The 27,541-nt window shown below is 33.5% G+C and overlaps 2 protein-coding genes across 2 annotated transcripts in view; one reads left to right on the top strand and one right to left on the bottom strand.

Annotated features, from left to right (window-relative positions):
• The window catches only part of LOC123703255 (protein madd-4-like), a 157,709-nt gene that overhangs the window by 96,980 nt on the left and 33,188 nt on the right, over positions 1-27,541 (bottom strand). The window contains exon 2 of the mRNA XM_045651199.1: positions 9,851-9,945. Coding sequence (XP_045507155.1) covers positions 9,851-9,895 — 45 coding nt within the window. The 5' untranslated portion in view covers positions 9,896-9,945. The remainder of the gene's footprint in view (positions 1-9,850; positions 9,946-27,541) is intronic.
• LOC123703258 lies at positions 2,835-6,757 on the top strand. The gene is made up of 2 exons (XM_045651204.1): positions 2,835-4,463; positions 6,442-6,757. Exons 1-2 carry the CDS (start codon positions 3,609-3,611, stop codon positions 6,508-6,510), a joined length of 924 nt encoding a protein of 307 aa, XP_045507160.1. The 5' UTR covers positions 2,835-3,608; the 3' UTR covers positions 6,511-6,757.

Below are 27,541 nucleotides of genomic sequence, written 5' to 3'. Positions count from 1 at the left end.
AATACGTAGAAAAAAAATAATCTTCATTTTTCAGTTTTATCCATAGACGTTGTTCCGTAGAACCGCGAACACACGTTGCGTATTATTATAGGCCTAGCCGTATTTGGGAATTGGGTCCAATAGATATTTATAAGATGTTATTGTCAGAGGTATTCAAAATGGATAAATAAACCATCCACGCGAAGACCGACATCCGCGCGGACGGAGTCGCGGGCGGAAGCTAGTATATATTATTTCTATATCACTTCTATATAATATCATTGTCCATGGACGCGAAAATCTGTCCTCACCGACAGAATGCGAGCGGACGCTATGCGATGCGAAACTCACGCGAAACTTCACTAGCGAAACTTATGCGTCTGTGTAATGGCCATTTCGCAGTTCCTTGCGAAACAATACTGACAAGGACGCAACTATTTCATCTATCTATGTGCTAGAGTGAGACATATCATATGCGAAAACCTTCCATACTACTGACAGATTTTTCGTTTTTTCGCTGCCGCTCGCGAATGCGTCGATGTACCAAAAAGGCGTAGTACACAGCAATGTTTTCGCAACTGTTTCGCAATGCGTCTGTGTAATGGCCATTTCGCAGTTCCTTGCGAAACTATACTGACAAGGACGCAACTATTTCATCTATCTATGTGCTAGAGTGAGACATATCATATGCGAAATCCTGCCATAGTACTGACAGATTTTTCGATGTTTCGCTTCCGCACGCGAACGCGTCGGTGTACTAAAGGCGTAAACTTGTTTAATGTTGTACAATAATTATGTATCTACACATTTGTTTAAGGGCCAGTGTTGGTGAAAAGAGTTTGTATAAACAAATGTGTATGTCAAATACCTATGTGTCATCTTATAATTTCTCTCTTCCGTCTTTACCCTTCGTACTACGCGCATCGTCTAATAAAGAATCTTAAGTTTATTCAACAATCTTTGCTTTTTCCTGCCCAAAACCCATCAGTAGTAACATCTTATAATATATTAGAAAAAAAGTGTTAAGATCTGTAGGGCTGAAATCTGGATAAGCTATTGCTTATCTTATGATTAAAATTAAGTCAAATGAATACATTTATTTTAGAATTTTTAAAAGATCTGTAGGTATGTGATAAATATAACACACTAGGTTTCCATCCGCGGCTTCGCCCGCGCAGTCAAAGAAAAACCCGCATAGTTCCCGTTCCCTTGGGATTGCCGGGATTGCGTCATTTTCCCGGGATAAAAAGTAGCCTATGTCCTTTCTCGGGTATCAAAATATCTCCATACCAAATTTCATGAAAATTGGTTCAGTAGTTTAGGCGTGATTGAGTAACAGACAGACAGACAGAGTTACTTTCGCATTTATAATATTAGTATGGATTAAATAAAAATAAACAATTTAGGTAATGTTTCGTAGAAATATTGAAAAATGAAAACCTCAAAGATCTTTTAAAAACATTAGGAAGTATTTAGAAACTTATTTTTGTGGTCCATTTAGCATCACTTATTTAGCCACGCGGATTATTGGTTACAGTCAATCTATATGTACTGACAAAACGAAAAATTGTCAGTAAGGCCGGTTGCAGAGCTTCACAGACCATCAGTGCGTACTGCGCACGTCAGTCGCGCTTGTCATATGTTTGGAAATACGCGTGCGTATGGTCGGTCTAGCTATGAACGGTTTTATGAATTTCCATACATATGACAAGCGCGACTGACGTACGCACCGATGGTCGGTGAAGCTCTGCAACCGGCCTTAAAACCACATGCCAGAAACGCTGCAGTAATCCCGTGTTTCAGTCTATATAAATATTTACCCAACTCTCGAAAACTGTGACTGAATTTTTCCCATTTTCACTTCTCACTTCGTAAACGATATGCCGCGCTAACTTTTAATTAACATCCGAACCGTATTTCCCTAAAAAATCCTCTTTTCATCGAATAAAACAACTACAGGTAAGTCAGATGCAGTACCTGTATGGATTGAATTTACTTCTGTTTAAATTGGGTTTAGTAATTCGTATGTTTTTTTTTTGTTATTTTGGTGCTCTATCACATGGTATAGGATCTGTTGATACATTGAAGAATAGATAATTCGGATACAAACATCTGTATTTATTAAAAAAATATAAATATATTCAGGCCCGGATTCAGTATGATTAGTTTCTACATAAAAAACAAATAAGCAATATTTACTCTCCCATCTAAGTCTCGTAAAATATAGTTTTTAGTTTCCATATAAATAATACTATTAAAACACTAACAGTAAGAAACTGTTATGCCTATTTCAGTATAATTTTTGTTTCTGCTTTATTAGGCAAGGTTTGGAAGGATGAGTTAATTTCGCAAATAATAAGTTTTCTATACACGTTATAAGAATTTTTATTCCTGTCAATAATTATTAAAACTTTCCTTCATTTCTTGTTTCAAAGCTCAGCAATAAAGTAGCCATACACACAAACAAACCCACACAACCTCAAGCCGTTTAATTCATCAGTCACTTAAAACTGAAATTCTGACACAAAACGAAAGCAGTAAATAACTTGTCAACATGATCAAAGACGTTATTCGCGGAGCAAATTAAAACATGAACAGAAGTAGCGATACAAAGGCTTTAGTAAAAGGCTGTAAGATTGAAAAGTAAATCAATGTTTAGTGAATTTTGTTTATAGAATAACTTCTTTTTTCGCTTGACGATTGCTTGATTGTTCTCTTTGTTTTGTTCTCTGTGTCGTGTTCTGTGAGATTTCATCAATCAAATGAGGTTTTATATGTTTTATATTCAAGTAGATTATAAATATGTAATAGTTTCTTTATTCCGTCCCCGCGCGCTTGCAAGGGTTAAACGCATTCGCACAGCTGTTACGTTATAAAAATAAAATCTGTGAATATGTCTTACAAAACTTTGGAAAATGTTATTCGTGAGTTGAATAAGACTGTGTTACATCTGCAAAACAAAGTAACTTCACTGGAAACGCTTATTCTAGAACAGAATCTGATCATAAAAGAATTTGTTGAAAGTAAGGAAATGAGAGATCCGACGGTACATTTGAGTTCGCCAAGTAAAAAATGTGATGATGAAGAGGGTAACTCTAAGCAGCGGCCACCTCGCGATGCTCGTCTTCGTGCGCTTACGACAATCAACGTCGCGAAGCCCAAGGTGCGAGCAGGGAAGAAGATGTTACCGCTCGCATCTCCGTCCCCACCGAGCGGCACTGACGGCGAGATCGCCCCTACTACGTGTTCTACGCAAGTCACGCAGGACTCGCAAGACAAGTTCGTGGACGCGGATGGTTCGATCGACCGGAACGGAGACGGGGCTAACATGGAATGGGTCAACGTGAGGCGGCGTCGAGTTAGACGTGAGGCAAAAAATGTAGCTCGTGGTACGGCCGTGCCCGGTTCGACGTCATTGGAAGCGTCCGAACGTAAAAGTTATTTACATGTCTATTATTTAAAAAAAGGAACTACAGTCGAACAAATTCTAAAACATTTGTTATTTATTTGCCCAAATGATAAATGTTTGGTAGAACAGTTGAATTCGCGTGGTGACTATGCATCATTTAAGTTGACAGTTCCCACAAAAAATTTGGATACTTATATGTCGCCTAATCATTGGGCGGAAGATGTACACATTAAGCCTTGGCGTAGTGGATTTCGCAACCGAAAAACGACACAAAACCCCTAAATTAAAAAGTATTTGTATGTTAAAATCGAATTTTGTGAATGGGTGTAGCTTTGGAAAACCCCAAATTAAGAAACAGCGCAGAAGTAAACCTTTCGAAATATTATACCAAAATGTAAGGGGCCTCCGAACGAAATTACAAGATTTCTACATTAGCGTATCTTCGATTTTGGTGGATTTATTCGCTATAACAGAAACTGGCTGCAGCGAGTCAATATCAGACGCGGAATTAGTTCCTCCCGGTTACAGTATTATACGTTGCGATCGCATGGACGGCCGCAAGCAAGGCGGAGCATGTCTTGTGGCCGCACCGCGCTTCGAGCTGCGCAGTGTACCCGTGCCGTGTGACATAAACATCGCCGCTCGCGCATTCGAACTTGTTTGTGCTACAGTGTACTTGAAAAAAAGATATTTATTCACGGTTTGCGTAGTTTACATTCCGCCGAATAGCAATGAGTGCGAATATATGTTGTTATTTAAAACTATCGAAGGGTATTATAATAAATACAGTGACTTATTAGTGATCGGAGATTTCAATTTGTATTCATGTTCATTGAATGTATTAAATTATTACGAGTACTTTTTTAGTTATTGTGGATTCACCCAGTGCAACAAAGTAAGTAATATCAACAACCGGCAGTTGGATTTAGTGTTGGGTGCATTGAGTGAAGGAAGTTTGGTTAGTGTATGTGAAGCGTCCGAGCCGCTGGTGACGGTGGACGCGTACCACCCGCCGCTGCTGGTCTCGGCGTGGCCGCGCAGCCCGCCCGCTGCCGCTCCTTACTCAGACACAGATGTGAGTACGAATACTTCCTTAGAGTGGAATTTTAATAAAGCCGATTTTGTTTTACTTTATTCTAAAATAGCACAAGTAGATTGGACGGATTTTTATAATTTAGGATTAGATATGAGCTTGAAGTATTTCTATAATGTTTTTAATTCAATTTTCGATTCCTGTGTGCCATTAAAGAAGAAAAATAAAGTATGTTCGAGATACATTTATCCTGAATGGTACACAAAAGAAATAATTCGAGACATTAAAATTAAAGCGGCGCATCATAAACGTTTTAAGGCTAGTAAATCGCAAAAAGATTACGAAATATTCAGTAGGTATAGATCTAAGGTAAAATGTGCGATTGAAATGGCGTTAAACAGTTATCGTCGGCGAGTTGAAGCGAATTTAATAGAAGACCCCAAATCTTTTTGGAAGTTTATTAACAATAGTCGGGTAATTAAAAAATCTAAACCTCTGGTTAGCGACGATGGCGAGGTGATGACTGCACAGCAAAGCGTGGATGCATTTTCTGAATATTTTAGGTCGGTTTATATTCAGCAAAAACCAAAGTTAGATGTAAACTTAGCGATAACACAAGCAAATTGTTTAAACGGAGCAGTAAGAGTGCACATCGGAGAATTACAGCTTTGTGAAGTACTGAAGGCGCTTAGTCAACTTAAGCCAAAGACATCTTCAGGTCCAGACCAGATACCGCCATATATATTGAAGGATTGCCGCCTGGTGTTGGCAAAGCCCCTTCTCCATATATACAACTTATGCCTTAAAACAGCTGTTTTCCCAAACTGTTGGAAGATAAGTCGCGTCGTTCCAGTGCCCAAAGGGGGACGTGGTAACAGAGTGGATGAGTATAGGCCTGTTGCAATATTGCCCTCACCAGCGAAGGTTTTTGAATCTGCGGTGCAAAAAAGCATATTGACACAGGTACGATCTCACTTGTCAGATGCTCAACATGGCTTTAGATCAGAACGTAACACTGCTAGCAATCTACTAAGCTATATGGTGGATATTATACCCGTAGTTGACGGCGGCGGACAAGTCGATGCGGCCTACTTTGATTTCAAAAAAGCATTCGACCTGGTCAACAATGATGTGCTGATAAAAAAGTTAGCAGAATTTGGATTCACTCCGCATCTGTTAAACTTTATGGCTAATTATATGACGGATAGGCAGCAATACGTAAGTTATGCTGGACAAGCATCAAAACCGTATTTTACCAGATCTGGTGTAGTTCAGGGCAGCAATTTGGGCCCCTTGGAGTTTATTTTGATGATAAATGATCTTCCAAAGGTAGTTCATTATGCGAAGTGCTTGCTTTTCGCTGATGACCTTAAACTATCATTGCCAATAAAAGATATAAGTGATTGTGAGAAGCTTCAGAGCGATATTGATAGAGTTGTAGACTGGAGTAAAAAGAATTTATTACAGTTCAACACCTCAAAATGTATGATAATTACTTTCTCTAAAAGTACTCAAAACCAAACAAGGTATAATTACCACGTAGATGGGGCACAGATGTCGAGGGTAACTGAAGTTAAAGATCTTGGTGTTAATCTCAGTGCTGACTTAAGTTATAGTAAGCACATAACAAACATTTGTAAGAAAGCTTTTAAAAACTTAGGGTTTATATTGCGGATGTCACGAAATTTTTCGAATATTAGAGCTATTATTAATTTATACAATACTCTAGTAAGAAGCCAGTTGGAATATAATTCCTTTATTTGGGGCCCGCATGAAATTAAATATAATCTCATGCTAGAGCGCATACAAAATAAATTCACTCGTTACCTTTACATGAGATTATATGGGGTTTATCCTTTCTATCCGCTTATGTATCCGACTTTATTCGTTTTGGGCATGGTGGGATATAACGAGCTGAGGGTTAGAAGGGACCTGGCGTTAATCTCGTACCTGTTCAGGATTTTTAGAGGTAGGATACATAATGCGGATATTTTGGGTAAAATGTATTTGTATGTACCAGATGGATACGCGGAGCGCCGGCGCCGGCCTCCGCTGCTGCTGGTGCCGTCCGCTCGCACCAACTTGCTAGGTCAGGCACCTATGACGCGTGCACTTCGTTCACTCAATGAAATAGCAATCAAAACGGATATATTTTGTTGCACTTGGGATGAATTCACGCGAGTAGCTTTATTTGTACTATGCTATAAAAAGTAATGTATGTATTTAGTTTGTATGTTAAATATTTCTAAGTTCGATGTAACCAATTAAATGTAAAACCACTATCGTATTGGGAAACTGTAATGTTAGTGTGTGTTTATAAATAAATAAATAAATAAATAAATAAATATTCCTATTACATACTGCGTTACATATTTCATCTGTGTAACGATGAGCTCATAGTAAAGGTAATTCAAAATTGATTTATTTCAAAATAATTAGAAAGTGAAATTGCGTTTGTATATTATACTCAAATTATTTTAACTACCAGTTATGTTATATGACAATTACAAATATAGTTTTCTAACATCTTTCACTTTCTTACGAACGTATTAGATTGACAATTTTTATTGTTTACTTACCTTTTCTCAATTTTACAAATACATTTTTCTTTCAAAATCTCAAAAAATTCGCCTCCAATCAGAGAGCATTCGTGAATTTTCATTTATCCATACCTACTATATTCTTTGATCGTTTTTCCTCTCGCAATCAAAAATCTGTTCGTTTTCACAATGCTTTTGAAAACTTTTGTACTTTTCTGTAAGGAGCGTGAATTCTGTGGCTGCGGTATGAATACTGCATTTCAATTTCAACCCAAATATTGTAGGATTTAGGTTTACTTTAATATAAAGGGATGTAAAGATCATATTAGAGATTATAATATTATGAAGTTACGCTTATGTAGCTAAAAGTTCGTAGCTTACTTTGAATTAAATTATTGTTAATTTCCTATTTTCGTTTCATTTTTGCAATAATGTATAGAGGCCAGATTCCAGATTCCAGTAGTAATATTTATATATATTTATTACCTTCCACGGTTCTTCCACCAAGGTTTATTACCTTCGTATTACATGAAATTGTGAGGGACTATTGAACCGTAGATGTATAAATAAAAATTATTCATTAATCTATATATATAAAACTCAAAGGTGACTGATATAGTGATCTATCAACGCACAGCCCAAACGACTGGACGTATCGGGCTGAAATTTGGCATGAAGGTAGATGTTAGGACATAGGCATCCGCTAAGAAAGGATTTCCCGAAATTCTGGCGGGAACGGGGAAAAACGGGGATGCACGTACAAAGTCGTGGGCGGAAGCTAGTAAATTATACAATCATATCGGAATTCCTTTAAATATAGTAATTGTTCGTATTCAAATTACTGAATTATTGGTTGTTAATAATGTTCAATTGAAACCAACAGATGAAAAACCGTGATAATTGGGCTATTTCGAGAATAGTTCAATTGAAATTATTTAATTATAAATTAATTTATCAAGAAACAATGAACATGAAATATATTCAAAGGAAAGCGTTTGAATGTATGGAAGTTGATTAGTTTTTGTTTTTCATCTTTATTCAATCCGGTTCAAGACCAATCAGTTTAATAGATTTTAAATTAAAAAGAAACAATACAGACGCTTATTGAGAATATCATAATATTATGCATGATGCATTTTACTATAAAGCGAACAATGCAAGGTTTTCGCCAAAAATTGTAACTTTAACAAGTCAGACAAGCGCATAAATTCTACGTCAAATCATAATCATCTTTAACATACATATTTCCGTAATACGAAATGAATTCAAATCCCGAAATTACTACAAACGATGACAAAGTAAATTTCTCTCGAAATTGACGTATTTTGATTAGAACCATACTTAGATCCTCGAAGGACCTCCGTCAAATTGACGGTTATTAAGGAACCTTGTTAATAAAGGGTCTGACGAATTGTCTGTTCCATTTTGTTACATAGTTATGTTTCCTTAACAAATGGTGATGATTGACATTCTATTTAGAAAAGTTGATTTGTTGTGAAGTGATGTTGTTTTTAAAGATTTGATATAAAAATGATATTAAATAAGTACATGAGTAGTTTAATTGAAAATCAATGATTGTAAATAGCTACGTATTTTTATTTAGTTAATTTGGCAGTGCAATATTTTGCTCATTTTATATCGTGGTTAATTACTGTTGACGAAAATTGAACAATATGATAAAAGGTTGTTGAAGTTTAAAAAATGTTAATAAATTATCTATTGAAGTGAAACTTCTTTATCGGGATTAGAAAAAAATTTAGTGTAAGTAACATTTTTTCGTTACGCGTGACATTTTTCCGTTACGCGCCATCTTTTTCTTATCCCTACCACGCGTGATTCGACGTATTTCTGTAAACTTGCATATAGTAAATTATTTTTTGAAAAATAAGGTCATAAAGAAGTTTCACTTCTTACTTGTGTACACTAGACTAGTACACGCACACATTTTTTATTTATATTTTATTATCTGTTTTTAATAAAGTGAAAGTTCCTTAGGCACGTTGGGAGTAAAATTTCAAGGTCGCGTAATTGCAATACCGTCATGGAGTTAAGCGATGATTTTGGTATCTTTGAATCTCAATCAACCCAAAGAAGTTTCACGTGTGCTCGGCACACACGGTCTTTTTTATGGAAAAAAATAATTAATTCTACAAAGTCTTTATCTCTATAAGAATATAGATCATACGAGCATTATATTAATTTAAAATTAGCATAGAACGTAAAGTTAGGAACACAAGAGAATTCTCGGAATTCTAATAACACTTGGCGGTACATTTTGAGTTAAAAGCACTTTAACAGTTGCATGTTAATTTCCGTATTCTGAGTTGGATTAAGATATAATAAATACGTAGTAATCATTTATTATGCATGTTTATTTATTCATATTTTTTGGTTGTGATTGCTCTGATTTTGAATAGATTGCAAAGAGGAGAGCATGCTAAGTTCTATTATGCGTTTTTTATCTGTTTGTAGGATAACTAGCTTTCCACCCACGGCTTCGCTCGCTTTGTCTAAAACGTTTTAAAATTTTATACTAAAACCTTCCTCTTGAATCACTCTATATATTAAAAAAAAACGCATCCAAATCCATTGCGTAGTTTTAAAGATTATGGCATACATATAATTGGGACAGAGAAAGCGACTTTGCTTTATACTATGTAGTGATTGACTACATAAATAAACTTTTAGTCGTTTTTTTGTTTATGCAATCTTAACGACTAAGTTTGATTGTAAAGATACCATCTCATTAGCCATGGCTTGATCGCTCGCGTGCTTTTTATTTTCAACGTGTGTTTTTTTTTTAAACTATACTTCGTACTTACTTACTTAACAATTTATTACTATCATTACATATTTATTTAATACAATTTTAATATATAATAAACTTACTATTATCGTAAGAACCACCGCCAAAAAGATGAGACCCCGCAACATTTTGTCAAAATGTGTCCTCTGATGTCATATTACTGAGTTACGTCATTGTCCTGTAACAAAAGAAAAATAAATTATATTTATAATTATAAATTTATAGCTTCTCTATTTATATATTATAATGTTATTTATATAATACTTTCTCTTCACCCGCTTTGACTAAAACCTAATAAATTACACCCTAAACTTTCGTTGAGAATCACTCTATCTATTTAAGAAAACCGCATCAAAATCCGTAGCGTAGTTTTAAAGATTTAAGCATGCATAGGGACAGAGAAAGCTACTTCGTTATATACTATGTAGTGTATATATACCTACACTTTATACAATCAAATATCTCTGATGTGTGTTAGTTTCAAAGAGGTTGTTTCAAAGCGACTATACAGGGGAACGTTGTCGGTTCGAATCTTATATGCTTAGATTATATTATTTAAAAAATAACAATGCTATGAACTAATTTATAAAGTTAAATTTAATCATCGATATCTTCGTTAATAGCAGCTCGATCTAGTTGGATAATAACTTCATAGAAAAAAAATAAAATTGTTCGAAAAAAAAGTCATCAAAAAAAAATTGAACATATCACCGAACAGAGCTACAGTTAACATTTTAATTCGACGCCGTCTATCAAAAATTTCTAAATAAAATTCCATACACACGATGTTCGAACGTGACAGAAGCGAGAAACAATATGAAACGCTTCGATATGTAAAGCAAATAACATGTTCTCGACTGATTTATTGTCGCTCCTTGTTTAGTTTTACCATTTGGAAAACGTGTTCTAACGGTTTTTAGAATTTCGAATTTGCCTCTCGGACTATGGAGTTGGCGTTTTTGTGGGAGATTTTTAAAGGAATTCCTGAACCTCATTAAGTGTGGTAGGCAATAGTGTTCCAATCAAACAATCTAAATAATCCATTTGGCAAATCAAAATAGAGATCAAAGAAGATCAACATAGTCTAAAAACAAGAGGAAGATATTGTAATGTAATTTCAGCTTCATGTAGAAAAAATATCATTAATGAATTAGATATTTATATATATATATTTTTTAATTACGACTAAACTATATACTTAATTTGTAGAAAAATGAGAGAATTGAATTGCAGAGCAGAATCTTCGAATCTCAAGATCCAATCAATCCAAAGAAGTTTCACTTCTGACACGTGTGCTCGGCTCACGCTCTTCTTTCTTCTCTCGTTGATCACAGGACTTGTCTAGAGTAAACTGGCAATGACTAGTAAAAATATATAGTTTTTTTAGTTTTATCTTACAAAATACAGTATATCTTATACTCTATCGCCTATTAAAAATCAATGTCTATATGACTAACACGGCCTTCGGAATATTGATGTACTATTCTGGGCTCAATAAAAACTTCTTCGAAAGCAGATACACGGTGGAAAGACATATAGCATTTCGTCACGCGATACAATCACGCTATGTTTGCCATTTACAGGCGTAATTTTCATGTATGAACGACTAGTTTCAGCCCGTTGCTTTGTTCGCATAAACATTTGTAATCTAGATTTCATAGTAATCTATATTTGACAAAACTCTACTAATATTATAAATGCGAGAGTAGCTATCTGACTGTCTGTCTGAATTCACGCCTAAAAGCTAAAAGCGGGAAAGCTAGTTTCAAAAAGTTCAGTAGTTTATAACGGGAAATAGTTAGAAACAATATCCTTTTTATAGAATTAGATTTAATACTCGTGTCTCGTACAATCCATACTAATAATAAAAATGCGAAAGTAACTCTGTCTGTCTGTCTGTTACTTAATCACGCCTTAACTACTGAACCAATTTGCATGAAATTTGGTATAGAGATATTTTGATACTCGAGAAAGGACATAGGCTACTTTTTACCCCGGGAAATAGGATAGGTTTTATCCCGGAAATCCCACGGGAACGGGAACTATGTGGGTTTTTCTTTGACTGCACGGGCGAAGCTGCGGGTGGAAAGCTAGTTGTTTATAAGTTATGATGAAGCTAACCTTAGATTACAAAATAAAAGACAGATGGAGCGTTGCCGAACTAAACCGAATAATTTATCGTCATTTTCAATAAAGCTATGTGTGCTGTCATTTCGCCTCTGCACTGTACGTACACGGTGCTTCTGTGTGCGTGTAATGTTGCCAGATATTGAAAAATTTCCCAAATTTTTCCCCGACTACGGAAAAAAGAGGGTTATGTTTTTCGAGTTTATGTATGTATGTATAATATTTCTTTGACACGCCCTGCAGTATAAACCGTTGGACCGATTTTGAGTTGTGAGGTTTCATTGCAATGATCTGAATTATTATGTTAGTGGCGGTAGTGACGTAGGCTATATACATAAATGAGAAGTCAAGTTTTAATTTTTATTTAAATTCTTTTATTACATAAAGTACCTGCCTACTAAAGTTATATATGGACAAAATAATTGTATTCAATTTTTTATTAAATAAATTACAAAAGTTTCAATATTAACTATAATAATTATATTATTTTTTATTTTTCATAATATATGAATACGAATAGCGGTAGTTTTTAGTCGAGAATACGGGACATTTTATTTTCATCATATCCATCATGGAGTTCACATAAATTAAATCGCTAGCGAAAACGACTATGACGTTTTTAAGCTTTATAAAAGTAATAAAATAATGTATTATGCTTATTAAAATAATCTAATAATGATCATGAACCTTTAGTGGACTATACAAATAATCACATTCACGATCGAAAAATCCAACAGCATTACCCTGAAGATCTTTTAACCATTTTACCGTTTTACCAATAAAAATGGCAAATTCATTTTCAAAATACTGGCAACATACGTTGAAGTTTTGTATTCCTTCATATCTGTAAAATTATTATTCGTTTATAGAAATAAATCAGCCAAATAATCTACAGAAAACCTGTGAAACGATGTTTCATCTTTTTTTTTGTTTTCGGGAACAAATTTTACAGCGTTTTATTATCACAAGACAGCATTTTTTTACTAAAATTGCAAACCCTTTTTGACATATTTCATGACACTATATGCGCTTTAGCACTGGTGCAGCGACGTATTTGTTTTTGATTTCGTATTTTCTTTGACAAGGGCGACGGGCGGTTGTCATGCTCCATCTGTACTTTATTTTGTAATCTAAGAAGCTAACCATGTTACAGATATCATTAGGACTTAGATTACAAAATAAAGTACAGATGGAGCATGACAACCGCCCGTCGCCCTTGTCAAAGAAAATACGAAATCAAAAACAAATACGTCGCTGCACCAGTGCTAAAGCGCATATAGTGTCATGAAATATGTCAAAAAGGGTTTGCAATTTTAGTAAAAAAATGCTGTCTTGTGATAATAAAACGCTGTAAAATTTGTTCCCGAAAACAAAAAAAAAGATGAAACATCGTTTCACAGGTTTTCTGTAGATTATTTGGCTGATTTATTTCTATAAACGAATAATAATTTTACAGATATGAAGGAATACAAAACTTCAACGTATGTTGCCAGTATTTTGAAAATGAATTTGCCATTTTTATTGGTAAAACGGTAAAATGGTTAAAAGATCTTCAGGGTAATGCTGTTGGATTTTTCGATCGTGAATGTGATTATTTGTATAGTCCACTAAAGGTTCATGATCATTATTAGATTATTTTAATAAGCATAATACATTATTTTATTACTTTTATAAAGCTTAAAAACGTCATAGTCGTTTTCGCTAGCGATTTAATTTATGTGAACTCCATGATGGATATGATGAAAATAAAATGTCCCGTATTCTCGACTAAAAACTACCGCTATTCGTATTCATATATTATGAAAAATAAAAAATAATATAATTATTATAGTTAATATTGAAACTTTTGTAATTTATTTAATAAAAAATTGAATACAATTATTTTGTCCATATATAACTTTAGTAGGCAGGTACTTTATGTAATAAAAGAATTTAAATAAAAATTAAAACTTGACTTCTCATTTAAGTATATAGCCTACGTCACTACCGCCACTAACATAATAATTCAGATCATTGCAATGAAACCTCACAACTCAAAATCGGTCCAACGGTTTATACTGCAGGGCGTGTCAAAGAAATATTATACATACATACATAAACTCGAAAAACATAACCCTCTTTTTTCCGTAGTCGGGGAAAAATTTGGGAAATTTTTCAATATCTGGCAACATTACACGCACACAGAAGCACCGTGTACGTACAGTGCAGCGGCGAAATGACAGCACACATAGCTTTATTGAAAATGACGATAAATTATTCGGTTTAGTTCGGCAACGCTCCATCTGTCTTTTATTTTGTAATCTAAGCATTAGGAATAGAAAAATAGCATGTAGTTTGTAATGAAACAAGTGTCAACTTTTATTCGTCTGTTTAAATGTGTTATCATTCAAAACTAGCTTTGCCCTGCGGTTTTACCCGCATTGCTCCGCTCCTGCTGGTCATAAAGTGATGATATATAGCCTTCCTCGATAAATGGGCTATCTAACATCGAAAGAATTTTTCAAATCGCACCAGTAGTTCACAAGATTAGCGCATTCAAACAAACTCTTCAGCTTTATAATATTAGTATAGATAAATTGTTGAGGGAAAAATTGTTTACAAAACCTCTGGCCTTGGTACGTTGAGAAATACTCGTATAAAACCAGAAATAAGAAACATTAGACCCGCCATTGTATTCGTCATATAAAGCAGATTTACTGAATGTATTTTTCATCACGAAACGTGCTGTGAAATTCAGGTGAGAGTCGTCAGAATGTTATTGGAATAAGTTAATTTAAAATAATATGTAGGTATTATAATGTATATTTACGATTGAAAGGTGTTTCTATAAAAAAAATTATTTGAATGAATTAATGTTTGAATTTGAGCATAGGCAGACATTTATAAAATTGTCGTTTAATTATAATAGTCACGACAGTTAAATTATTTTTTCTATTTAGACGATTCAAAGCGCTTCTAAACGAAATCAAATTGAATAAATAAATGTTTGAGATTGAGTATAATATTTCAGTTAATAATATATATTATTCAATTTTGGGTATAGGTTAATTTGGTGGTATATGTTAGGTTCCTAATAAAAGGTCTAAAGGCATCCTTATTCCTTCGATTAGGAATAAGGATGCCTTTAGACCCTAGGAAATTCTTCCTTAAATATTAATTTATTTATTCTACAAAAAACAATCTATTAAGGTACAAATATTTTGCACAATAGGTGGCCTTATTGCTACACAGCAATCTCTGCCAGGCAACCTGGTAGGAAAGGAAATGTGAGAATAAGGATAGCACTAAAAATTAAAAATGAAAGAATGAATATAACAAAAAGATTCCAATAAATATATTGAGAATCGTCCATTTATGTAACTTCCATTACACTGAAATAGATCACCTGATAACTCATTAAGAAAATAAACTAGTAACAAATACGTTTTCCCTTAACTCCCGAGGGACGTTTGCTAATTAGAAGGGAAATTAGAAATGAACCTTTCTAAGTATTTGTTACGTAATTATTTATCTAACAAGGAATAACTCATTTTCATGTAATTGTTTAGTTATAATTGATGTATGTTAATGATAAGGAAAGGGGTATAATGATTCAGTTAAACAAATATACTAACGGTCTTACTAATAAAATGTTACCCATTCGCTATGCAATGGATTAGTTATTGCAATAACCTGTCTTGTTTTTATATGATTGACGTTTCATGTGAGCAAGAGCAGGACGCAGCTATGGTAGAAAATGTTAGAAATTTATCCATTGTTTTACTTTTTATTAGTAAGGCCGTAAAATTATAAATCTTAAACCTTTATGGTCATGCTGCGCGTCCATGATTTTTTATTATTTTTTTTTTTATCTTAAACTGTACTCAAACTGTAATTGAAACTGTATCTTATTGAATCAATGAAGCTATAATTATTTTAATTATAATTTTAACGTGTAGATATAATATATTTTCTCTACATAGAGTTGTAATATCTCTACATATAAATAAGGCAGATTACAATATAATACGAGCGTCGCCCAAATGCTTAATGTATGAATTTTGTTTTTATTTCATTCAATTTTTTACTAATGGATTACAACTCGTTTAACTAAAAAAAATAGTTTTTTTTCTACGCCATATTATTTTGATTGTAGTGCATTTATATATGACTAGCTGCGCTCCGCGGTTTCACCCGTGTGGCCACGCTCCTGTTTGGGCTTAGCATGATGATATGGCCTATAACTTTCCTCGATAAATGGGCTATCTAACACCGAAAGAATTTTTCAAATCGGACCAGTAGTTCCTGAGATTAGCGCGTTCAAACAAACAAAGAAACTCTTCAGCTTTATAATATTAGCACAGATTTCTATGTCATGTCGTTTAGATTGTAGTTCATTTATCTATGACTAGCGTTCCGCCCCGGCTTCGCCCGTTCTTATATTTCGCAATAAAAGGTAGCCTATGTTCTTTCTCAGGGTCTAAAGATTATCTGTGCGAAATTTTATCAAAATCGGTCCAGTAGTTTATGCGTGAAAACCATACATACATAATAACAAACCTTTCCTCTTTATAATATTAGTGTAGATAATACATATCATCTATGATAATACGTAATATCACAAAATGGGAATAAACAAGTGTCAATCTAGATATTATCAGTAATAACCGGTAAATAGTTATAATGGCAGATTTATGTTAATTTCAAGTGAGCTATTAAGCTTTGAGCGTATCAGGTGTTCAGTTAATAACTAGTTGATAACGTTTGTGGTAGTGATAAGGGAGTGATTACTTTTATAGGGATAGGTTTATGCTTTGTGTTATTGCATGATAAATCAGATTTCGCATACTTCTATCCTTCCTATCACTACATACTTGCATATGTTCTTTTCGCGAAAAATTAGCTGATTCCAAAGGGAGGTTTAAGTGTATAATTTATTAGGTTTTAGACAAAGCGGGCGAAGCCGCGGGCGGTAAGCTAGTATGTTTATATAACGCAGAACATATTATCGTAAGCCCTTAGGTAAATTTATACTACATGTTATTGTTAACAAAAATGTCCGTCTTGTATGTAAATAAGAGCTCAATCCTTAAAACAATTTCACGTATGCACACTGTTCACTGAAAAAAAGACGGACAAAATAAATTATTTGCAAAAGAACAAAAAACAACGAAATTGGACCGAGCCACGAAACTCTTTGTGTAACGAACGAAATAATTAAACGAGCTGAGAATAAAGAAAAATAAAATTGAAACTTTTACATTTTACAGCGATACCTATAATGGGAGGCCGGTTTCGCATGGGATAGACACTAGACAGGGACGCAGATAGGGATTGACCTTTTGGGGGACAAAGAAAAAAATATTTTTAGGTTATTGAGGATAACGGTTCACAAAAATTAACAAAAAAATATAATGTTCAGGTTAAACAAATTAATTACAATCGTAAAGACGAGGAATAAGGTATACACGGGTGATCTTACAGTTTTATATATTTTTTAATTCACACTAATTCTCATTAAGTCAAGTTCACAATTAGTTTAATTTAATATAAACTAACAAACTTAAGCACTGAATTTCCAGTGTCATAAGTTATTTAGTTCATCCCGGGTAATTGGATCACTTTAAGCTAGTCACTTAATTTACATAATTAAGTAATTTATACATAAGGAATTTATACAAGATTTATAATTAATCAACGAAGTGCTTCAACTTACTATTACTTAAATATTTATCACTACACAAAAACAAAGTTCCACGCAACATGACTTTGTTTGCGCAAAACTTAAAAGCTGCTGAATCGATTTTCATTCTGTTTTCTCTTATAGATTAGTTCTCGAGGGAGGTTTAAGTATGTATTTATTTCATTTTCAACACAAGTGAAGAAAAATTACTTCATAAAAAAGGTAAAATTAAAAATACCAAAATGTTATTTCTTTCGCACTATAAAAGTCCCCATTATGTGAAACACCCCGATCCGTTTCGATAGCAGATTGGAGATTTTAAATTCATTAGTTTAATTACTCTTCTTTCTTTTAACACAGATTTACATTTACATTTTAACGAGTGTTAAACAATACTTTTAATTAATATCAATATTAATTTACTTTTTCTTTGTACTTTGATGTACCTACTGAAAATGGTACCTACATAGAGTTTCTTTTTTATTTACAAGGAAAATTTTAATTAACATGTTTAACAGGAAATTGATGTTATTTATTCAATTTTAATATTATAAAGATTTTGATAATTTAATTCATTCGACCTTACAAATAAAAACAAAAAGTAAAGTTAGTCTCACTTCTTGAACAATTACAATCTTCAATTTAGCTCTGATAAATTATGACATTATAAGTATTATGTTGACCTAATATGAAAAGGAATAATAAAAATAGCTTATAAATTTCTTCCTATGCTACTTTGGAAATTATTAATACCTAATTTATTGTTATTTTAAACACATCATAAGGCATTAAAACAGTAATTTATTGTAAATTTATATGAACCATAAAACTAAACATTAAAACGCAACCGCATAATTCGAAACCATTGATGTTTATATGGTAATACCATTCCTATAACGTCACTACAACACATTAACAATATCAATCACAGCTATTCGATAACAGATGGCGCTGCACTTTGGCGCGAAGCCAGCTGTTCAATTGGCCGCTTATCTATGGACAGCGCGTTTGAATTGTTTATGGGATACAGCCTACTTTTAGGAAAATATTAAAAAAAATAGATTTTTGGTTATGGTTAATTGAAAGATAATAAAACCTTTATTTACAAACTCTAGACTATATATTATTTTACAGTCTATATATAATGTATATACCTATAAGTTATCACTACATAGTATAAAACAAAGTCGCTTTCTCTGTCCCTATGTCCCTTTGTATGCTTAAATCTTTAAAACTACGCAACGGATTTTGATGAGGTTTTTTTTAATAGATAGAGTGTTTCAAGAGGAAAGTTTTAGTATATAATTTATTATATTTTAGACAAAGCGGGCGAAGCCGCGAGCGGTAAGCTAGTTTACATATATAAAGGTGTATTCGTGAGTTGTAATTTGTAATAAAATGAATAGAGCGAACTATGTCGAACATTTTCATTGACAAAACTAACAAGCGTTTGAATATAATATAAGGGATTATCGAGGGAATTTAATATTTAATTATTATGTTATACACATACTGTATGTAATGTATGTTAAAGGATTTAGAAAATTAATTTTACAGAATTGTCCAAAACCTTTGATGTTCATTTATGTGTTATCAAATAATAATACAGAATTGACTCCACAAACTCAAATTATAACTTTCAAAAATATACAATATACAAAAAGAATATGACGCCATTTAAGACATAAAAAGTAAGAAATCAGTTCAATTTTACCAAAAACTAATAAAATTAAGTCTAAACACCTTTTTTATAGTGGGGAAATCTTCCAAAGATACCCACGCCCCCCGGGGAAGAAGCCGTGGGTTATGTCGGATTCTTACCGACTAAAACCCCACTGTGTTCCGTCGAGCCGCTTTAATGATGGTGCCGCGGGTATTGGTTGGAATTCTTCCGCGACCAAGTACAAAATTTTAACGTGAAACTGCAAAATTCCATATTCACGCAAACCCTTTATTATGATATAAACAAAATACGTATGAAACGACATAACCGCGGCAGTTTATTATGCATCCGTGACTTGGCAATCGCTGACAAGAAATTGGGTCGAGTGCTTGCGTATGGGGAGAGCGGTGTTTAAGCACTTTATGCTTATTTTTACACAAAAAGTTATAAAATATGTATTCGTATGATATTTAGTTTTGTAGCATTCAAATCTATACTTAATATTATAAAGCTGAAGAGTTTGTTTGGACGCGCTAATCTCAGGAATTACTGGTCCGATTTGAAAAATTCGGTGTTAGATAGCCCATTTATCGAGGAAGGCTTTAAGCTATATATCATCATGCTAAGACCGGAGGCGAGCACTGCGGGCAAAACCGCGAGCCACAGCTAGTAATATATAAATCCCAAAATTTCCTCTTCAGCTCCCCTACTATATAAAGCTCTGTCATTTTTTCACACTTTAATTAATTCTGCTTTAAGATATCGTCCTTCTAGGTTGTCTAAACTTGTATCTAGGTTATACAAATAGAACATCCGATGGTAGCACTATTTACTTAATTAATACAAGGTTGAAAGGTGAAACAATTGCAAAATGAAATATTATCTACTATTAGATGATGATTTAGCATAAAAATCTAGCTACACGAGCTAACGCTAGCTAGGGAATGGCTAGTATATTTGGTTATAGTATTCAATGCGTAGGAGGCTTGTTAATGTTGAATTTTCATTATAGTAAATAGATTTTAACGAGGTAAACACTCATAAACCAATAAATACAAAATATAATATTCTAACGGCGTTATTCTAAGATGAAAAGCAGTATCATCAAAGCTTGCTTTTATAAAATATACTTCTATTAATCATTTACCATGATTATTGATTATAATATTTTTATGGGGATAAGGCTGGTTGCAGAGCTTGACCGACCATCAGTGCGTACGTCAGTCGCGCTTGTCATATGTATGGAAATTCATAAAACCGTTCATAGCTAGACCGACCATACGCACGCGTATTGTCATGCGCATTAGTGTAAAGTCATACAATTGTTGATGCGTATCGTCAGGACCGACGGTACGCACTGACGGTCGGTCAAGCTCTGCAACCAGCCTAAGTATCACGGCTTGCGGCAGTGTTGATATAATATTTTTATTGTCTTCTTATAACTAAAAACTCGGCCGTATACGCTGGGCCGGACACGTTGCACGTATGGACGACGACAGGGCTCCTCTGCGTCTGCTCGATGGAAAACCAGATGGACGTAGAAATCGAGGAAGACCAAAGCTCTAGACTCAAAGCTTTAGATGGTGTGGAACAGGACTTGGAAGCGATCGGTGTAAAGAATTGGAGATACCGGGCAAGGGATCGCGGGGTCTGGAAGAAAGTACTGGACCAGGCCAACGCCCACTCGCGGCTGTAGAGCCTCAGATAGATAGATAGATAGATATAACTAAATGTATTTTTTATGTGTTATAAATCAATTAGTATAACTTGTAAAATTTAATTAAAACAAACGCTATCGCTCATGCCCTAATCCCAAAAATAAGGAGTCAGACGAACTATGATTCTTCATCAATCATATATTCAACCTCATTATTTGCTCCTCGCCGCCATCTTCCTTACCCAAATTGACGGTAACCCGGCCCCTTTATGTGTGACTAAAGATTTGTGGATGTTGCTTAGTGGCTATGAAAATCAAAGGATTTTTACATAACTTACTTCGTAAAAAACTGTTTTAAAGACGTCTAAAAGATATAAATGATATAGTTGGACAAAAATTAGGAAAAAAATTGTGCGACTGAAATTTAAATCCGCTATGAAATTATGCAAGGATTTTTTGTTGGCTACAAACTAGTGAAAAAAAGATGTACTAAAAATTATGAAGATTTTTTTGTATACCTAATTTTTTTCGGAAACAGTTGTTAAATATCGATATGAATAATATAATTTGTTAGATAAAAATTAGTGAACAAAATGATGAACGCACAACTGGCATTAAAAATCAGCATTTATTAAGCCACTAGCTGTGCCCGCGACTTCGTCCGCGTGGAATAGCGACTGCATAGTAGTTACTACTTTACATACAATTATTTAGTAAACACGTACTACCATAAACAATTCATAGAATTGTTAATAGAATTTATTTTTTTTTTTTTTTTTTTTTTATTTATTAATTTACACTATATTTTAACACTATATAACCTTAACAAATTTTCGCCAAACTGTAAAACAGTTTGTTGGCGATGCGCTCCTACTTATTATAGATTACCCTGGGTTATACATTGCCAAATTAGTTGATAAACAAACACTTAAATACCGCTATAAATGACATACATAGTATAAAACAAAGTCTACATAGTATAAAACAAAGTCACATTTCTCTGTACCTATTTATACTTAAATCTATAAAACTAAGCAACGGATTTTGATGCAGTTTTGTTTTTCTTCAACTGTTAGAGTGATTCAAGATGAAGGTTTCAGTATAAATAATCTATATTATGTTAAGTTTCAGCCAACGCGGGCGAAGCCGCGGGCGGAAAGCTAGTACTAGATATTTGACAAAATGTATTTTTTTAATTTACTCTTTACAGATCCTATTTTTAATTTATTTTCGTCTAGTAAAATCGGGTACATGTTACAAATTTTTGGTATATAATATTTTCTAGATCGCTGGTCATAACAATTTTTTGTTATTGGTACATAAAATTTTCTTACTTTTGACGCTCTTGTATTAAATCTAAACTGTTTTACAATTTTAAAGTCATTACTATAATATGTATCTATGGCATTTAAATATAAAGCCTTATAATTTACAGGTAGGATGTTACAATATGGAAATAATTTGTCATAATTATTTTTAAACTTCTTTCGAACTTTCTTATGAACTAAATACTTAATTAATCTTACTTGTAGGTTCTTAATTTGATCTAAGTATGTTTTAAAAGTTAATCCATAACAACTCAGTCCATAACTTATTATTGAGTCAGCAAGTGCATAGTAAACAACGTACAGAGTATGTTTATTTAAAATCCGACTTAGGTAGTAAAACTGTCCCAAGACTGATCTCAAACGATTACACACATAATTTACATGTAATTTCCAATTAAAGTGTTTATCAATTGTCAACCCCAAATATTTAATATTGTCAACGACATCCAATTTACTACATACACAGTTAGTTTTATTATTATGAAAACATTCATATGTGTGGCCTATTAAATTAATTTGAAAAGCTGAGTTTTTAGCATTTTTATTGTGTGGTGAATAAATATATAGACACTTAGTTTTTTGTATATTGAGAATTATACCATTGTCATGTGCCCACTTACACACGTTCTCGAAATCACTCTGTACCTTGTCCACCATGACTGCTGTGTCGTTGCCGGCGAGCAGCAGGCACATGTCATCTGCGTACATACAGACCTTACAGTTCTTGACCACATTCGACACGCTGTTCACGTGCATAATATAACCAACCGGGCCGAAAACGGAGCCGGTCGGGACTCCTAGCTCCACAGGTATCTCAGCTCCAGTCGTTCCATTGATGACGGTACGTAAAGTTCTATTCGCCAAATATTCTCGGAACCATTGGTTAATTGGTCCCCTTACCCCACATTCGTCCATAGCCTGTAAAAGCTGCTCGTGGCCCAGCGTGTCGAATGCTTTTTTATAGTCTATAAACAGTGCCAGGACCCGCTGCCCACCGCCAAGCCCTGTGTTCACATAATCTGAAAAGTCAGTTAAAGCCGACGCAGTACTACGACCCTTCCGGAAACCATGCTGTGTTTGAGACAATACATTATTACTTTCCAAAAAAGAACTTATTTGTTGAATAATTATTTTTTCTACAATTTTATTAATTACGCACAAGATGGCTATAGGTCTGTAATTAGAATAATCCAAATGACTACCATGTTTATATATTGGCCTAATTAGAGATTTCTTTAGTTCTGTTGGGTATTTTCCATTTGATATACACATATTTATGAAATTTGCCAAAACGGGACTGACTTTTTCTTTAACATATTTTAAATCTTGAACCCTAATTTTGTCTATGCCTGGGGCTTTATCACAGCTTAATTTGTCAATAACCTTCTCAACCTTCTCATTGCTCACTTTTAAAAATCTAAAAGAAACATTACTCGTTTTAACATATTCATTACGATCTAAAAATTTTTGATTACATTTATGTTTTATACTTACAATTTCTTGTGTAAATGTTTTTGAAAAATTATTACATATACTCTCAATGTTCTCATTCTCGCCCAAATATTTCATTATTGTCGCATCTACATTATTTTTGCTACGTCCCAGCCATTCATTAATTTTACACCATATTTTTCTAAAATCCCCTTCACATTTTTGTAGTTCCCCCTGCTTATATTTATTTTTGGTAGCATTTATAATTTTATTTGTTTTATTTCTATACCTAGTATATTCTAATCTTTTATTCATATTTTTAGGATATTTTTTCCAGGTTCTGAATAGTTCATCTCTTCTCTCAATCATTCCCTTAATTTTTTTAGTTACCCATGGTTGTGTTTCCCTATGAGAATTTTGTACAACTGCCACTTTAGAAGAATTATAAATGCTGCCAAACAACGAACTCAATGTTTCATACAACAACAATGGGCAATTTAATGTCAACAATTCCGACCAATCAACATTATCTAATTTACTTCTAACTAATTTATTACACAAAGTATACTTTAATGTCGGTACATACGGTTCACAAACGTTTGGCACGAGATCTAAGCGCGTTCCTATCAGGTGATGATCTGACAGCTTACAGGTGAGCATGTGTGCAGAGACGCTCGCCGCGTTGCGCGTACGCACCCACACATGGTCAATGCACGACGACTGCACGACGCCGTCAACGATCGCCTCGCGCGTAATCTCACTCGCCGGTATTGCACATCTTAAGCCGTATTCACACATCATATTCTTATATTGTGAAATTGTGTTATTCAGTCTGTTGTTTAACAAGTCCAAGTTTACGTCACCTATGAATAATATATCATCCGATGGTAATATCTGCTTAAGTAGAAGATCACACTCACTCAAAAATTGCAATCTGTTGGTGTTCGGCGGTCGGTACGTTGCGATTATGTGAACTATGTTTTTGTCTGTTTTTAATTTTCCAACTAGTATTTCCGAGGCTGAAGTTTCTCTTATGTCTGCGTAAAAATTCAATGAGTTCTTAGAGTATATCAATAAGCCCCCTCCCCTATTATTTTCTCTTGTATTTGCATGTAAGTTGTATTGCGGTATTTTATAAAACGATAATTCTTCTTTTTTTACATTTACTTCCGATAGTATTATTATATCTATTTTTTCATCGCAAAGTTGTAGTAAGACCATAAATTCACTAAAGTGTTTTCTTAATGATCTTATATTTAGGTGTACTATATCTAATTGTTTTTGTTTGCCTTTAAAATATTTGCTCCAATCTTTCGTATCATTGTATCGAGTATATTCTATTCCATCATCCAAATTGTCAAGTGAAGTATCCATAAAAGATTATAAAATATATTTTAATACTGTATGTATGAGCCTTAACACAGTTACGGTAAATAATAGAATAAATACAGTATTACGTTGCTAATTACTCGACTTGTGTTTCTTCGGTTTGAATCAGGGACTTAATATCTTCTTCACATCTTATATTAAAAATTTGCTTTTCAGACTCATTTTTTTTTTTTTTTTTTTTTTTTTTTTTTTTTTTTTTTTTTTTCATTTTTTTTTACCAATATGCTACAATTTTGAAACCATATATACGAATATTTTGATCTTAGCTGCTGCTTGGCGGTCCAAAAAAGTTTGCGTTTTAATGGGGTCATTTCTTCGTTAATAAAAATCCTTTGTTGATTTTCATTACCATAAATGTTGTGGTTAGTAAGAAGTATTACTAATCTAAGCTAAAAAACTTACGTACTTTCCGGAAATCCGGGGCATTTTCCGGGGATATCCGGAAAATGCCTGTAAAATATCTGGGAAATCCCCCGGAAAATGTGTGAAAATGTCCGGAAAAAGCGTGGAAAATGCCACTTCAAATTTGCGAAGTAATTAAAGCAGACAAAACCAAAAAAGAAAAAGAAAGCTAAAATCTTTCATATTAAATGTATATGGGATATTCATATTTCATATGTACTTAATGTAAGGGTTTAAAGATATTTTTTTTTTGATATTTCTCGATTTATTAAAAAAAAAAAGATTACGGCCATTATTAGGTTAAGTACTTTCGATATCAGTTTAAAGTTTTTTGTTATCTGTAATACTTACAAAAAAAAAATCGCCTGTGCACACTGAACGATTACACCCTGTATATGAATGCCTTAGCAAATGTTCGTGCGAAGCGTGGAAAATGCCTGAAAAATCTCCGGAAAATGCCAGGGAAATGTCTGGAAAATATCCAGAAAATGCCTGGAAAATCCCCGGAAAATGCCTGAGAGATGCCAAGAAAATGCCCGGAAAATATTCAAAAAATGCGTAAAAATGTCCGGAAAAGGCGTGGAAAATGCCTGGAAAATTCCCGGAAAATGTCAGGGAAATGTCTGGAAAATGACTGGGAAATGCCTGAGAAATATATGGAAAATATCCGGAAAATGCATGAAAATGTCCGGAAAATATCCGGAAAATGCGTAAAAATGTCCGGGAAAAGCGTGGAAAGTGCCTGGAAAATCTCCGGAAAATGTCTGGGAAATTTCTGGAAAATATCCGGAAAAAGCGTGGAAAATGCCTGGAAAATCCCCGGAAAATGCGTGAAAATATCCGGAAAATGCGTGAAATGGTCCGGAAAAGGCGTGGAAAATGCCTGGAAAATCCCCGGAAAATGCGTGAGGAATTGCCCGGAAAATGCCCGGAAAATATCCGGAAAATGCGTGAAAATGTCCGGAAAAACCGTGGAAAATGCCACTTCAAATTTGCGAAGTAATTAAAGCAGACAACCAAAAAAGAAAAAGAAAGCTAAAATCTTTCATATTAAATGTATATGGGATATTCATATTTCATATGTACTTAATGTAAGGGTTTAAAGATATTTTTTTTGATATTTCTCGATTTATTTAAAAAAAATGATTACGGCCATTATTAGGTTAAGTACTTTCGATATCAGTTTAAAGTTTTTTGTTATCTGTAATACTTACAAAAAAAAAATCGCCTGTGCACACTGAACGATTACACCCTGTATATGAATGCCTTAGCAAATGTTCGCCGTGATTATTTAAATGATCATAATTTTTTTTATTAATGAACCAATTGACATGAATTAAACACTAAATGACAAAAAAAAATTAACTACAGTTTTGGGTTCGGGATCAATTTAATAATTACACCTGCTAATATTTTTTTACATATTTTCATTGTATAAAATCGTAACATAACTTCCTTTATGTATTGTTCTATTAACACATAGATAATATCTTCCCAAGGTACTAAATTTTAATAAAAAAGTTGTTTTTGTTATTTATATCTAAAAAAGAGTATTTATATTAGATAGAAATAAACATACAATTTTTATAAGTTTTATGGAAGCTGAATGTAATGCAAATGGGCAAATATAAAAGTAAAATTAGGTATTTAAAATAAATTAATGAAACAACTACCAATTATTACAGAAAAACTTCTTTTTCGGTTGAAAATTGCTGGATCATGAGTATAATTCTTTATCTCTTACCTTGGGCAGTCTGGAAGAGATCGCTAGTAAGCGATAAGACCGCCTTATGTACATACCGTGTTAATCCATTTGGTATGATTGTAAATATTTTACTTGGTGTGGTACGTATATTAAATTGATAAATAATAATTATGTACTCTGATCCTAGTACTATCTGTACCGCGAAAGCCATAACGATAATAAAACAATCAGATAACAGTAAAGCACGAATAAAAATCATACTTGTACAGTAGTTGTGAGTGCAATATTTACGTTTCAAAATAACATTTTTTTTGGTACTAAAACGTAGGTAGATTCTCACGCACGCACGCTGATACGTGGTTGGCTGCCCCTTTTCTCATTCCCGAAAAATATCCTCTAAAATTACCCAA

The sequence above is a fragment of the Colias croceus genome, chromosome 25 (genome assembly GCF_905220415.1).
Source record: "Colias croceus chromosome 25, ilColCroc2.1".
In the NCBI taxonomy this organism is placed as follows: domain Eukaryota; kingdom Metazoa; phylum Arthropoda; class Insecta; order Lepidoptera; family Pieridae; genus Colias; species Colias croceus.
The sequence above is the reverse complement of the archived record's forward strand: the minus strand, read 5'-3'. Positions and strand labels throughout refer to the sequence as shown.